This window comes from Balaenoptera physalus, assembly GCF_965194825.1.
Source record: "Balaenoptera physalus genome assembly, chromosome: 14".
Classification (NCBI taxonomy): Eukaryota; Metazoa; Chordata; class Mammalia; order Artiodactyla; family Balaenopteridae; genus Balaenoptera; species Balaenoptera physalus.
The window spans coordinates 1,654,711-1,670,143 of NC_138893.1; the positions used below are offsets into that span (position 1 = coordinate 1,654,711).

The 15,433-nt window shown below is 41.5% G+C and overlaps 1 protein-coding gene and 1 long non-coding RNA gene across 2 annotated transcripts in view; one reads left to right on the forward strand and one right to left on the reverse strand.

Annotated features, from left to right (window-relative positions):
- The window catches only part of LOC309643168, a 385,106-nt gene that overhangs the window by 104,769 nt on the left and 264,904 nt on the right, over nt 1-15,433 (forward strand). The gene's annotated exons all lie outside the window — the stretch shown is intronic.
- Nucleotides 1-15,433, reverse strand: part of ZNF365 (zinc finger protein 365) — a 29,674-nt gene that overhangs the window by 4,850 nt on the left and 9,391 nt on the right. Inside the window, exon 3 of the mRNA XM_082425618.1 lies at nt 5,129-5,309. Within this exon, the coding sequence (XP_082281744.1) occupies nt 5,129-5,309 (181 nt within the window). The remainder of the gene's footprint in view (nt 1-5,128; nt 5,310-15,433) is intronic.

Genomic DNA, 15,433 nt, shown 5'->3' on the forward strand with positions numbered 1-15,433 from the left:
AGCATTTCTACCCTCTTTCTCCCAGTCCGCCTGCCCCCGCTCCCCATCAGCTGGGCTCCTTGAATGGATTTTAGTGTGTATATAAACTTTAAAAACTTACAGGGTTTTTCTTCCTTTAAATACTTTCCCACTTAAAAAAAAATTATTATTATTATTGAGGCATGACAAAATGTTTTCAACTTTACTGTATGTATGTATGCAAGCATATAGCGTAATGATGTATTGCATATGGGTACATAATTCCCTTTGGAATTTTATGCAAAAGCGTGTGTGTGTGTGCTTCTCTCACCGGGGAAAAGGCCAACAGTGATCTACTACATTATGAGGCTTGGGGTGGAGGTGGGGCTGATATCACAGGCACCAAAGAATTTCATGTGCTCTCCTCCCTATGAACACAAGAGGCCAGTGTTCCTTCTGGCCTCCACAGCCTCAGGCAGATGGAAATGCTCTTCCCACTTAGCCCAACTACCTACCTCCATTTTCTCCTGGTCCAACTACTTTGTCTTCTTTTTATTTAGGGAGAGGAGGGTATGAAGATGGGGATCAAGAGAGTCCTTGGTCAAGGTTTCGGGTTGAAAAAAATATAAATAACCTTGCACTGAGAGCCAATTTAAGTACTTCTAAAAGACAAATATGGTGTCTCAGGTTATTATAGGTTTTGGGAAACTGGACACCTAGCCCTCCTCCAACTTCCCCTCTGTATACACTCAATTTTTCAGGCCAAAACCTTGGACTCATTTTTGACTCCTCACTTTCCCTCACCAGCTAAATCTAATCCTTCAGCAAGGCCAACTGGTCTTGTCAATTTTCCTCCAAGAACATACCCGATACCCTTCACCTCTCTCTACTCGGTTCTACCCAAGCTGCCATCCCCCCTCACCTGCCACAACAGAAGAGCCTTCTAACTTGTCGCTCAGTCAATTCCCCACCGAGCAGCAGAGTGATTTTGCTAAAACACAGATCACCTCCTACTTAAAACCTTCCAATGGCTTCCCCGTGTGCAACGGAACATATGCAAACTCCTTATATGACCAAGAAGCCCCAGCCTGATCTGGATCCTTCCTACCTCTCTGACTTATCACCCACCACTCAAACATGCCAAGCTTGTTCCCTCCTGAGGCAGCTGCATTTCCTATTCCTTTGCCTAGAATATTCCACTTCCAAATTTTCACAGAGCTGCGTCCTTGTTATTCAGGTCACAGTGCAAATGTTGCCTCTTCAGCAAGGCTTTTTCTGAAAGCTTTTTGCTAAAGCTGAAGTGGCCATCTCAAACATATCATCTTACTTTTTTCTTTATAGTAGTTATCACTATACGAAATTATCTTCATTATCTGTTTGCTTATTGTGTGCCCCTCCTCCCTGAGACCAGGGACCTCATCGATCTCGTTCACAGCAGTTTTCTCAGCACCCAGTAAGCACTGCATCCCCAGTAAATATGTTAAATGAATTACTGCTAGTCCTAATTTAGCAACCTGCAGGAAATAAATGCAATGCTTAAAATAAGATTATCCAAGCTATTTCATGACCTTCCATTTGAGCAGTTCTCTGAGTGATTTTGGCAGATGGGATATTAGGTCACTTTGTGTCTAATTCGACAGCATGTTTCTGAGCATACAGACAAATTATCTGAGTAAGCATGTTACATTTTTAGAAATCAGCCAGGTGAAAAAGAACATAAATGCTCAAGAGGATTAAGGGAAAGAAAGATACATATGCCGAAACATTATTTCAGAAAAGGCACTAAATATGAGGGGGAAGGAAATTTTTCTAGAGCACAAAAGAATCTTAAAGCTAGAAGACATCTTAGAAAGAAGCAATTTAAACACGTCAATCTAGAAATGTCACTACTCTCTGTAGGTGGTAATGAGAAAAAGAGGGAAGAGGAGAGAGGGAGGGAACTGGGGGTTGGAAAAGAAGGGAGATGACAAGGCTGCACTGTTTCTGTACAGCAGCCTTGCTGGAGACGGCAAGAGCCAGCCAGGCTCCTGACAGCATTCCCCACTGTTCTGGAGGAGGGAGCGGAGGTGGGGGGAGTCAGTCAGAAAGTTCTGCTCCATCCTGGGGCGCACTGCGGCAAGGAGCTCTCCTGGGCGGGGCTGAGGCTCCAGAAGCCTAGGCTTCTTGGTGCCCTGCACCTTCATTCAGCTGGGCCAAATAGGTTACTAAAGATACGATTCAAAGGTTTTCCTGCTAAAAGAATCCAAGTTCTTCCATGTATCCATAGCCACAGATACCAGAGAGGCCAGACTGAGTAGTTTAATTACATCAAAGATGTGGTGAATGTATTTTATTATGATGAAATAGACTAAGTAAAAAGGTAAAATGGTCTTAGGGTTTGTAGACTGTCTCATAACGTGGTACACTATGGTCCAAAGTAGAGTTTAGAGGACTATACATGAAAACAGGGGAAACCACATCTGCCCGTACTTTCAGAAATCAAACATCTCATTCTTGGTCTTCTCAGGGCAATGTGTCCTCCCTCCAAAAGTCAGCTCACCTCACTACAGCCTGATCATGCCCTACTCACAGACAGCTCTCACTTCTAAATTCCCTGCTACAATCTTTTTTTTTTTTTTTCCTGCTACAATCTTAACTGCACTTTATTTGATCTGAATTAGTCAACTCTTCCTTATGTAGATCAAATCTGAAGAAGGCAGATGATGTCAGGTTTTGGGACATAAAGAACAAAAACAAATATTTATTAATTAAATGTCCTACCATATTTGTATGTACATGTATATATATGTGTGTGTGTGTGTGTGTATGTATATACACATACTTATGTGTACGTGTGTGTATATATATGTTATGTGTACACATACACACACACAATTTTATATCTATACATCTGACTAGAAGAGCTGAGATGCTGTTCAACTTTTGATTACATGATACAGCAGGATGAGAAGTAATGACTGGCCATGTCTTTTAAAAGGTGTTCAGTTTCCAAGCTGGAAAAGTAAAGTCAGCAGAAGAAGTGAGCACAGAAATATAAATAAAGGCGAGAACTAATGGGCTTCCTTTCTTTCTTGTTGCCTTCCATTATTTTCTCTGAGACCTTCTTAGCTCTGGGTTACTAATAATTTATATATTTCTTAGTTCTGGGTTACTAATAAGCCTAAATACTGAAAATATCATGGCTACATTTTAATTTTAGAATTCCTAACCACCAAAGTCAGGTGATGATCAGAGAATTTAAGAGGCCAAAAGCCCTTATACAGCATCTAGTCCAACTGCTTCATTTTATAGAAGAATGATAGGCCCAGGAAGACAAACTGTCTCATCCAGTCAGAAGCAGGGTGGGAATGATCTAGAAGCCAGGCCCTCTCACCTCACCTCTGGGCTCGGTGACCTCATGCCACAATCCTCCCCTGAGAGATGGCAAGGTGGAAGAAGGAGGCAGGAAAGGGCTCAGAGTGTCCCTCCAGCCGAGACTGCACTCTTGGATTTCCCAAGGAGGTGACAGGGGAATCGAGGAGGGGAATAAATGTTCCTTCTCAGGAGACCACAGACACCCACTTGGAAAATAATAAATATGTCAGGTAGCTGAAACTGCTTTGATGACAGTTACTGAAACCTCACAAACATAACACATTTACTTCCTTCCAGTCTACTTTGTTCCTGACTGGGAAGTTCTGGCGCTTGCCCAACTGTACGGCTTGCAGGCTGAGGGAACGTTACTACAGGAGGCACTGTGTAAGATTCTTCATTTCTTTCATTCCTCCATGTCTCTGTTCTTTCCTGCTGTCTCTCTCCCTCTGGTCTTCCTTCTTTTATCCACATGCCTTTCATTTCATTCCTTCTTCGATTATTTAATCATGTTTCCTGTTAATCTTGGCTTCCAGACTGCTCAACCTAAACTTTTCAATGAACCAATAGCAACCTTACTAACCTTCTGGTTAGCATAAATGTTTCCTATTTTTCTTTTCCTCATATACATAGTCCATTTGGGGGTTAGTAAAAGAATCATCTTTAAATCTTCTGGGAAGGTGGTAAGCATAAATAAAATTCAATGGATAATGAAAATGTTATAAATAAACCACTATAGGTTTTCAAAAATCCATTCTTTGGCTTTGTTGTTTATACCACCAAGGAAATTGTATAGAGGGCAAATGTGACCATCCACCTCCGTCACCTACAGCATGGTTATTTGTAAACACCCCACCCTCCAAAGAGACCAGGTAATCTTGATCAAGCCACTTATGAGGGCCTTCCCTGGTGGTGCAATGGTTAAGAATCCACCTGCCAATGCAGGGGACACGGGTTCAGTCCACGTCCAGGAAGATCCCACATGCCGTGGAGCAACTAAGCCCACGTGCGCCACAACTGCTGAGCCCATGTGCTGCAACTACTGAAGCCCGCGCACCTAGAGCCTGTGCTCCGCAACAAGAGAAGCCACCGCAATGAGAAGCCCGTGCACCACAACAAAGAGTAGCCCCCGCTCGCCACAACTAGAGAAAGCCCTCGCACAGCACCGAAGACCCAACGCAGCCAAAAAAAAAGCCACTTATGAGAGTCTGGACCTTCATCCATATTCAGGATTCTCATTTGAGCTCTAGGCGTTTTTTAAGTCCCTGAAACCATATGTAAGATTGTATGCAAAAATGTATTATAGCATATCACCTGTGAATTTTTCTTAGTCTTTTTGAAAATCTACTTAAAGAATGTTTCACCTATAGAGACTACCAAATAGTGTTTTCCTTCCTATTAAAGAAAAAATGTGGTTAAATTTTGCTAACTAAGAAGCATGAGAATTTTCAGAAGATTCCATGAAGAGCTCCAAAACAGGATAATAACTTCCAATATACTTGACACCAAGGTAGGGACGGATGATTTCTTTGTATACTTCAAACTGTCATTCTACAATATAAAAATATTTCTACCAACTCCGCTTGGTGTGGAGCTGGAGGGTGAAGAAATGGAGACCGTGCATCCAGGATGTTGCTTACTTCCAAGTGTCTTGAACTCACCTGTATCACTTCCATGACACAGGCATGGCCAGGGCAGTGCTTTCAAATGATGTCTAGAAAATTCCTGCAAATCATTCCCCAGTTCCCTTTTCTTCTGTCCTTGACCCCACCTGATTTATCACAGCCCTCACACCTGGTGCGGGGCCTGCATGACTCACCACGTGCTCACTGGTGTCCCCGCGGAGGCCAGCGGCCTGCTGGCTGTGATAGTACTCCAACTGCTTTTCCGCCAGTTCTACCCGGTGCAGCAGATTCTCAATAAAGTCCTGGAGCCGAGCTTTCCCTTGAACCTCCTTCTCAGCGGCTGCTTCCAGGAAATGGTTGAATGTAACCACTTCTCTGCAAGGCAAGAACATCAGAACACAAAATGGAGAAGCGAGACAGGAATTCATTCATTCAACACATATTTACTGAGTGCCTACTATGTGTCAGGTACTGCCCTAGGCAGTATGGCCACAGCATGATAAAAGAGATAAAATTACATTTTAAGTGATACATTTAGAGACTACATTTTAGTAGAAGAAGATAGTCACTATAAAATATACAAATAAGGGCTTCCCTGATGGCGCAGTGGTTGGGAGTCCGCCTGCCAATGCAGGGGACACGGGTTCGAGCCCTGGTCTGGGAAGATCCCACATGCTGCAGAGCAACTAGGCCCGTGAGCCACAACTACTGAGCCCACGTGCCGCATCTACTGAAGCCCGTGCGCTCTACAGCTCGTGCTCCACAACAAGAGAAGCCACCGCAATGAGAAGCCCGCGCACTGCAACGAAGAGTAGGCCCCCCGCTCGCTGCAGCTAGAGAAAGCCCACGCGCAGCAATGAAGACCCAACGCAGCCATAAATAAATAAATAAATTTATTTTTAAAAAATACAAATAAACATATATGTCATATGGCGATAAGTGCTAAGGAGAAACAGGGCAAGGGGACAGCGAATGATGGAGGAAGGGAAGGAGTAAGTGAAACTATAGAAAGCAAAGTCAGGACAACCTTTTGGATGGGGCAGCATTTGAACAGACACCAGGAAGCAAGGAACAGCCATGCAGATAGCTGGGAAGAGCAAGCCAGGTCCTCGGTGGGAATGTGCAGAGTGGTGTGAGGTACAGCAAGGAGGCCTGCAAGGACAGAGCAGAGTGGGGAGGGGAGGACAGCCAGAGCAGGGAGCCAGGTGGGGCCTCACAGGTCGGTGTGCCAGATTTTATTATGAGATGGGAAACCACTGGCCACTTTTGAGAAAAGTTCTGACTTACATTTTATAAGTCCAGCTATTGGGGAAGAAAAGACTACAGGGAAGGAAGTATGGAAGCAAGAGGCCACACTGAGCACCAAAGCATATAAAATGAGTCACCATGTCCAATAGTATATTTTTGAGCTAAGAATGAAACAGTCCAAGAAGTGCCATCTTGAGGTAGATCCAAGGTCTGTTGGGGAGGCTACTTTAGCTGACATAGGAGAAGAAATGTTCAGGTTGCCCTTCTCTAAAAAGTTGAGCAAAATACCTTTACCTACATAATTCATTGTGATTCAGAAATCCAGAAAAAAATTTTAATAACTATATTACTATTTTATATCTTCTTTTTATTTCTAATGCAAGTATGAAAATAATACTGTAGTGAATTATAACTAAATAAGTTCTTTATAAAAAATTCAAACACATTAAAATATAATGAAGAAAATATCACCTGAAACCCCGTTATCCTAAGGCCACCACTATTTACATTTTGGTAACCATCCTCACAAACATCTCTACAAATACACATACACACACACACACACACACACAAATCAGTACTACCAATAGGTATACAGTATCACAATTCTCTCATTTGATTTGCCTCACTTAATAAGAAATCATGAAGATCTTTTTGGCCATCCCCTTTGTATGTTTTGTCACACTCACTGGAGCTAATGAATTCCATAATTTCACTACCTGTTGGATATAGTATTTCCTTTATGTGTCTTTGAACTCTCGACCTTCAAAGAGTGGTCCCTCATTTTTCTGGCCATGTTCTACTCACGCAGAACCAAGATTCTAAGGACTCTGATCATTGTCACCCTAAACTTCATTCATTTTAGATTAAAAAATCCTGTTTTTTTAAATCTAACCTCATGCAGTTGTTCTAGAGAGTTCATTAAATTCATTGCCTTCTCTGAATCTTCTCAACCTCCACTTGATTTTTATTGTCTGCTAAGCTCCATAATTTCTTGAGAGTAGAACTTCAGGGATGTTCAGCTCAGGAAGTCATAGTTTCAAAGAAGGTCTTTGCAAAACAGTTGGTGGTGGCTTCCAGATCCTTTATTCTGTACAACTAGTCAGGGAGCCACTTTTACAATTAGTCATGACTTTTCTCTCATAAATATATTACATCACACTTGGCCATACTGAAACTTTTCTGACACTTCCTACAGAGTCAAACGTCTCTGTAAAACCTTGGGAATTATATATTTATAAAAACAGAAAAGACACTGGTTCTAACAATGATTCACTCCAAAAATTGCTCATCATACCAGTCCCCTTTTTTCTAGTTTCCTATCCAGATCAAACATAAACCCAGAGCCCATAATAATTCCATTATCTTTCAGTAGCTAAGAAGTAGTCACATATAGGAAATAAGAGTCCTTTTGGAAAATTCTCTTTCATCATTAAGTTTCAAGTTTATTTCCAGATGTTTCCGTATGAGCCCTGAATAGAAGATGTGCACTTTCCAAGCTGTTCAAGCCACGGACACAAGCCAGTTTTCAAGCTCTGCCGTCATTTGGCTCTGACCTGCCTCCTAGGTAAGTCACAAACCCCAACCAGCAGCAAAACAGTGGAGGGTCCATCCAGGTGCCACATCCAGCCCTGTCATGGTTCTTAGTTACAACTGAGAACCTTTGGATGGAATATCTGCACACAGCTCAAAAGCACCACCGAAAAACAAAGCCCAGGAAATGGCTGCTCCTTCCTCTTTCCAACATCAAGGCTTCAATTCATTTGGAGTCAAGTGATGTTTAGTGGTGATGTTTGGTGATGTTTAGGATAACAGACTTCATAAACCAGTCTCCAAATTGGTACTTACAGAGGAAACAACCAAAAACCCACAACCCTCTCGCCCACCAAAACCAAAAACATAGAAAAAAGAGCCAGTGTATTTTTTCAGTTCATTTTGGTTTATAATATTTACTATATTTATCTCATGACAGAAGTATTTCATGTTTATTATGGGAAATACAAAAAGTGACCTATGGAAGATCTAACTGAGCAGGGACTGAATCAGCTTTTTGTTCTTTGCTGTAAGCCCATCACTCAGTATAATACATGACACATAATATTCAATAAATATTTGTTGTAGTCAATGTTTAAAAAGGACAGGGAAGGAACAAAAAATGACCCATAATGCTACCATCCAGAGGTAACTACTGTGAACATTCTGGTGTATTTTTTCCAGTCTTTTTTTTTTCTCTGTGCATATTTACTATTCTTGAGCTCTCAGGCTGTACAGTTTAGAATATAAGACAGCAATATTTGACAGCTTAATCCCATAGAATTAACATCTCAAAAGCAAGAAAACAAATCTGAATGCAATACAGCTTATGATTGTGGCTGCATTTTTAAATCATGTGATGTTTTATTACCAGTTCCATATAAAATTTTTTAAAACATTAATGCCACTAGTTGATTGTGGAGTGTTATGTCATGTTGTAAAACTGAAGCATCTTTTTCTAACCTCCCTCATTCAGTTATCTTGTCCCCTAAAGCTAAGAAGTTAATACCCTTTTTTCCAACCAACCTGGCACCCATGCTAACCTAATTTCAGTTTATGGATGTTTCACATCAACTAAGAAAAAAAAAAAAAAAAGACAGTTAAAACAGTGATGATTTAATTTTAAAAGAGAAGTTACACGAGAGAAGGGCTGGAGAAGTTCATACTGAGATTGTGTTTGGGTATCTGTATTAGATAAAAACAGGAACAGAACCTAGTGATTAATTGTGGAATAGCACATGTACACAACTTCAAATCCCCCTTTCGCATCCTGTTCAGTCTGGATTAACAATATCCAGAAACACCTCTTATTTTCCCAAGGAATCTTGTGAATTTCCTGAATGAAAAAGAAAGAGATTTAACTACTTTGCATTTGTACTTTCTTTAATAATTATACTCCAAACAGTAAAATATCCATTCAAAGTGCAAGACAGACCAATGGATTTCAATGGAGGGGAGAAGGAAATGTTTGTTCACTGATGTGGTTTCAGATTCCACATTGCAATTAACCTTTGAGAAACTACCAATTGTCAATCTCTGGCATAATATCAAAGCAGAATATCCACTATTCTCTCAAAAGGCTATAAACAAACCTCTCCATTTTCCTACTACATATCTGTGTGAGACTGGATTTCCTTCATCTACTTCAACCAAAACAACAAATTTGCAACAGATTAAAGGCAGAACTAAGGTTCAGCTGCCTCCTATTAAGCCAGGCATTAAAAGTATTTGCAAAACTTTGAAAATAATACCACTCTTTTCACTAAATTGTTTTTGGGAAAATTGTTCTTTTTCACAAAAATATGTTAACAAGTAATGGATTTAATAGCATTATTTTTATATGCATTAGTGTCTTTTTCACTTTCTAAATTTTAATTATTAATACAGTAAATATTGATAGATAAAACCCACACAGAGAAAAGCTTCTTGGGGTCCTCAGATTTTTTTAAGACTGTAAGGGGAAGCGAGGCCAAGAAGTTTGAGAACTGCTGCCATGCCATGTACAGGGTGATCCTAAGCCTCAGAACTCTGGTAAGGGTGGACGACGTGGGCTAGAACTCTAGTACGGTGCAGCCACAATCCATACATTTACTTACTCCATTATTCAGGAACTCAGCAAACATCTACTGAACGCTACACGGTACTGGGCTTAGTGCGAGGGCATTCATGAACCGGTGGCTGTCCTCATGAAGCTTACTGTCTAACCAGGGGTCAGCCAACTTTTTCCGTAAAGGGCCAGGGAGTAAAATTTTAGGCTCTGCAGTCCGTACGGTCTCCGTTGCAACTAGTCAAGTCTGCCTAGCACAAAAGAGCCACAGAGGCTGTGTAACAATAAAACTTAATTTACGGACACTGAAATTTGAATTTCATATAATTTTCATATATCACGAATTATTATTTCTCTTTGGAATTTTTTCAAGCATTTAAAAATATAAAAACTATTCTTAGCACGGGGCTCCACAAAAACAGGTGGCAGGCTGGATCTGGCTGTCGTGCACAGACCCCTCACATAGTGGGGGAAGCAGACATTAAAAGAAACAAATACTGAAATAAATACAAAATTACAAAGCTGGGCTGAATATGACTAAGAAAAAGAATAACACATGCTATCAGACAGCAGAGTAAAAGACCTGTGTGGTTTTATTTCAAGTTCTCAACCCTAACGCAGAATACAATGTAAAGCTGGAAGGCCAGATGGGAAGATAAGGGCAAACCTGAAATTCAGTCCAGGTGTGGGTGCAGACCAGTTCTGGGGAAATTAACTGATTCTAGGCTGCTTCCAGCCCTATCTTTGACTTCTTATTTATTTTTTTTAAAAAGGTTAAAAATGACTGAAATCAAGGTTTTAAGTTTCAGTGGAAAATATGCTTATTTAAAGCAATATCTGATACTAAAGGAAAAAATACCAGAATACCACTATAGTATAAGAAACTGGCCTGAAGTTCGTTATCATGCTGAATGATTTGCAGACCTAGAAATCTTTCAGTATCCTGAGATTCACAGGCATTCAGAAACAAACACAGTAGAAGGAGGCACTGAGTGAAAAAGCCCCTTCAGTATAAAGTTTTACTGAGAAAAAAATATTTGTTCACTCATGTACTCATTTACTTACAGGATGGTTATAAGGTCTAAAACATAGATAATATTTTATTTTTTACAGATTAAACCCCTTCAATTCCTTCTTCTGAGGTGGGTTAAAGATGGGTTAATTTCAAAAAAAAATCAAAGATATACTATCATGTGAACAACACACTCTAGAAGCAGGTGTAGAGATAGAGGGAAATGCACGTTAATGCACCGTGGTGTTCATTGCGATTTTACGTTGGCATTGAACGATGCATTGTTTCTGTTTGTTTGTTTTAAATATTTGCTTATTTATTTATTTTGGCTGTGAAGGGTCTTAGTTGCGGCACGCTGAATCTTCGTTGCAGCATGTGGGATCTTTAGTTGCATCATGTGGACTTCTTAGTTGCGGCATGCAGACTCCCAGTTGCGGCATGCAGGATCTAGTGCCCCGACCAGGGATGGAACCCGGTCCCCCTGCATTGGGAGCACGGAGTCCTACCCACTGGACCACCAGGGAAGTCCCAAACTATGCATTGTTAATGAGGGACGACACTGATCATATCACTCACTGTAATCTACTATCAACAAACCATTTATCATGTCTATCTCCCTACGTTTCCACCTTTCGTGGCCATCCTTTAGGCCTTACAATCCCCTCGGGTCTCATCACTGCACATCACCTCCTTTCTGCTCCAGCATCAGTGAACTCCACTCAGCCTACAAGCCAGATGCTTTCTTCTGCAGATGCTGTTCCCTCCACCAGGGTCCCTTCCCAAGCCCCCACTCTAATGATCCCTCTAACCTGAGGGCTCCACTCACCTAGGTGTGGGCTGGGTGACCTGCTGTATTCTCCCACAGACCATGCAGCCTATCACAGCACACACTGCAGGGACTCGTCATGCCACTGACGCCGTCAATCACAAAATCAGTGAGTTCAGGGCCCTGGCCTGCTCCTACACTGTGATTCCCACAGCACCTAGTGTTGAGCCCAGCACACAACAGAGACTCCACAAATTTCTGCTGAATGCATGAGATGTCTAACTACATCTCTAGTCAAAAATCTTTAGCTGACTAAAAGATACTTAGGTTTCCTTGTCTCTTTTTCCAGACAAGCATTGGGGCATAAAACCAGTAAGTAACCTACAACACAGGTACCTGCTGCAGAAATGGAGGTGGGATCTAAAATTGATGCCTCTCTCCTGTTCTTAAACAACACTTTAACAGCTTCTTATCCCAAGGGCAAAGTTCTACCAAGTTATTTAAATTTCATTTTGCATTACTGATTTATGAACCTCTTCAGAGGTATATGAAACAGTAAAAATACCCCTGGCTAAAAATAGCCTAGCTACTGATCACAGAACACCTCAGACAGACTGTAATGTCAGCCACGAGGCAAATCATAAAGCTGGAGCCAACCACCTCCGAGCACTGGAAGCCAGGCTGCACACTCAGAGCTCGGGGTCAGCTCCTGTGTCCCTGGCGGGGCCCACAGGGTGGAATCCGCACCTGCCACACATCGGGAGCCATGTCACATTTCTACTCTTGTCAGCCCTTTGCCTCATCTCTCCTTTTTGACTTCCTGGAACACACCAAAAAGTGTAATATATGGTTCTAATTAAGAACTTAAAAAATAACTCTAAGGAGAAGGTCAAATTATTCTTATAAATAGATCAAAACCACATTCTAAGCCCCTCAGTCCAGACAGAGAGGGTAGTATGGGGAGGGAGGGACAGACATGAGAGAGACAAATAGACATTTTTTGGTGGGGGGGTCTCCAAATTTTACCAGATGCCATCTCTAAGAGGGAATATTTGACATCCAGTTTTTCCTACATTGGTTTGTAAGTCTGCATGGAACACAGCCTGGATAGAGAGGACCCCATTTACATAAATGCAGGAAAATGTGGAGCAAACAGACACCTCCCTGTCCCACTGAACTCTGCATCTAACATGATTTTTCTTGGCCTGCTTCCTAGCTATGGATCAGCCTGGAGACCATGCTGTCCACTCACTGCTTTAGCTGATCAAAAATGAGAAAGACGTAATTAAGTGGCAAGAGGGTTAGGTTGTGCAAAGCAAGTTACCAAGTCAAACTTGTCCTTCAAAGGACAGCATTCTACAGCCAGCTTTGGATAGAAACCTAAATGGACATTCCTGGTTCAAGCCACCCCTCGATGTCTCTTTTAACATACCCCTAATGATGTTTAATGTCTAATTTATCTGCTGGTCTACTCCTGTCATGAAAGCAGGAACTGGACTCATTTGGTTATCACTGTATGACCAGAACCTAGAACAGTACCTGGCACTCAGCAAGCACTCAATAAAGATTTGTCTTCTGGCTAACACCAGGCTGGGAACAAGTCAAATGATGAAGGAAGAAGGGAAAGATCCTATCTGTCATAGATCGCAAGGGAGCAGGATGGAAATTAGAGATGGAATTACAAAGAGGTCCCTCACTGCCATCAAAGGCTGGTAGTGGCACATACTCTACCCTGACTGGGAACAGACATCTAGAGGGTCAAGTTAAAAGCCCTTGTTGGAAGTTACAAGTCCTGGGTTGGTGTTCCAGAAGCTTAATATCACAGCTATACTGATGACGCCACCATTTCCCCATTTCCCAACACCTTTGCTGCCACCTGACATTTTCTTTAATCTCATCAGAAAAATAAATTATGTCACCATGGCAGCCCTCCCAACACAGCAGAGAAGCAAGCCCATTCCAAAATGGGCCAGATTTGGTATTACCTAAGTCTTGATACTCTGGGCAAATACCGTATTTTCAAAAGTCTGGCTGAAGCATAGTGAGTTAATGGAAAAAGCACTCAGCAGAGAGATAGGGAACTTGGTTTCCCGTTTCAGCTTTGCTACTAAATTTTTGTCCTTGTCATTCTACTGTTCTGGGCTTTATTTTCCAAATCTGTAAAATGAAGGTGGGTACCTTCCAGAACTAAAATTACACAGTCCCCTCAGGGTTCGTTTCTAACAGTCACCTCTCTGATGTCCTTCAATATGTCACTGTCCTCCAGCTACCAATGCAAATCCCACCCTTCCTCCTCACTCCTTCAGTTTGGCCTCACCACACGGGAAAACGCGTTCTCTAATGTTCATCAATTTGAAACTGTGGCTTGTATTTAAGCACTTGTTCAAACTACCCTGAGTTTGAACATGGGTATGTTTTATTCTTCCTATGTAGCATGTAAGTTCCTTAGGGAAAAAGACCAAGAATTTCATGTCCCCCAAACACACCTAGCAGAGTGCTGGGCACATCACAGGTGCTCAGTCAGGGCCTTCCAACCTTACCAACAGATGAGTGTGCAAGTAAATTTAGGATTACTGCTATTACACTGTTGTTCTCCAAACCCCAGGTCACCAACTCAGCCAGGAATCAGCTACAATCTGTCCTTTCTTGTTAAGGGATACCTTACTGCAAGGTTGGCTGGGACTGATTTACCTGATTATGGGCAGTGCTACCCTACAAGCTCTGAATACTCTTGAACAAGTAAATACAGTACCTGTTTCCATAGGACTTTTAAAGTTGCACAAACTTTGTGAAGACAATGAGCAGTTTCTTGGATTTGCACTCCAGAAACATAAAGACATCTCTCTGTGGAGGTACAATGAGACTCAGGACAAAAGTACAAAACACTGCCAATTCAAACAATCTCCTCTGTTACAGAGCATATATATGACTTCTGTAATCCGAGTTGATTCAGCCTACAGATGGCCTCAAGGCAGAATCAGCCCTCAAGTCTTTTTTTTTTTTTTCAGTATGAAAGAAAGAATTTTAAAGTTATGGGGAAAATCCATAAGCAAGAGAGCCTCATGTGAATGTCAAATACTAGGTGTTTGCTTTTTTTTAAACCAAATCTACTATGTGTGTCTTAAAGGGTCCCCAGAGTTTAAGTCAATTTCAAATGGGACTGTAACAACCTACTTCTTCTCACAAATGGGCCTTGAGAGCTCGTTTGGAGGGGTTTAACAGGAGAGCACAGCTCCTGGTATGTTCGTTGGCCAAGCAGGTCTTCCATATATGAAGGGTCATCTCTTGGGTGGAAGGCTTAGCACTGTGAGGGAGTGGTGGAAGGAAGGAGCATGGCCCAGCCAGGCAGATGTAGTCAAATCACCCTTGTTTCAGGAGTGTGACAGATGGGCAGCTGGCTTGCTCTGCTCCCCATTTTGAGGTGGGGGTTTAGACACTGTAGCCACTGAGGCTGTTGGCCACAGTTGCTCTCTCTGACCAAGAGCTCCACTGTCCTTCCTGGAAAGAAGACTCTTTCAGTTCTACTTTATGTACAGAAAGAGTTATTATTTGAGGCCTGAATACAGAAATTAATGGCACAGGCCAAATGAAGGCTTAACAAAATGAAGACTTTGTTTATTTTATGTTTAAAAGTTTAAGGCAGTTTCACTGAATTTTCATTTAAAGTGTTTTTTTAAACGTCATTGCTTTTTTTCCCCTGGTAGTTCAAAAATGTCATACTAAAAATCAACTCATAATTTACCCGCAGGTATACACCCAAAAACATGAATGAAGATATATGTACAAGGACGTTAACTGAGACATTATTTTTAATATCAGGAAAAATGGAACAAAACCATGTATTCATCAATAACAAACTGATTAGAATAGTTATGTGTCATGATTCCACTTGG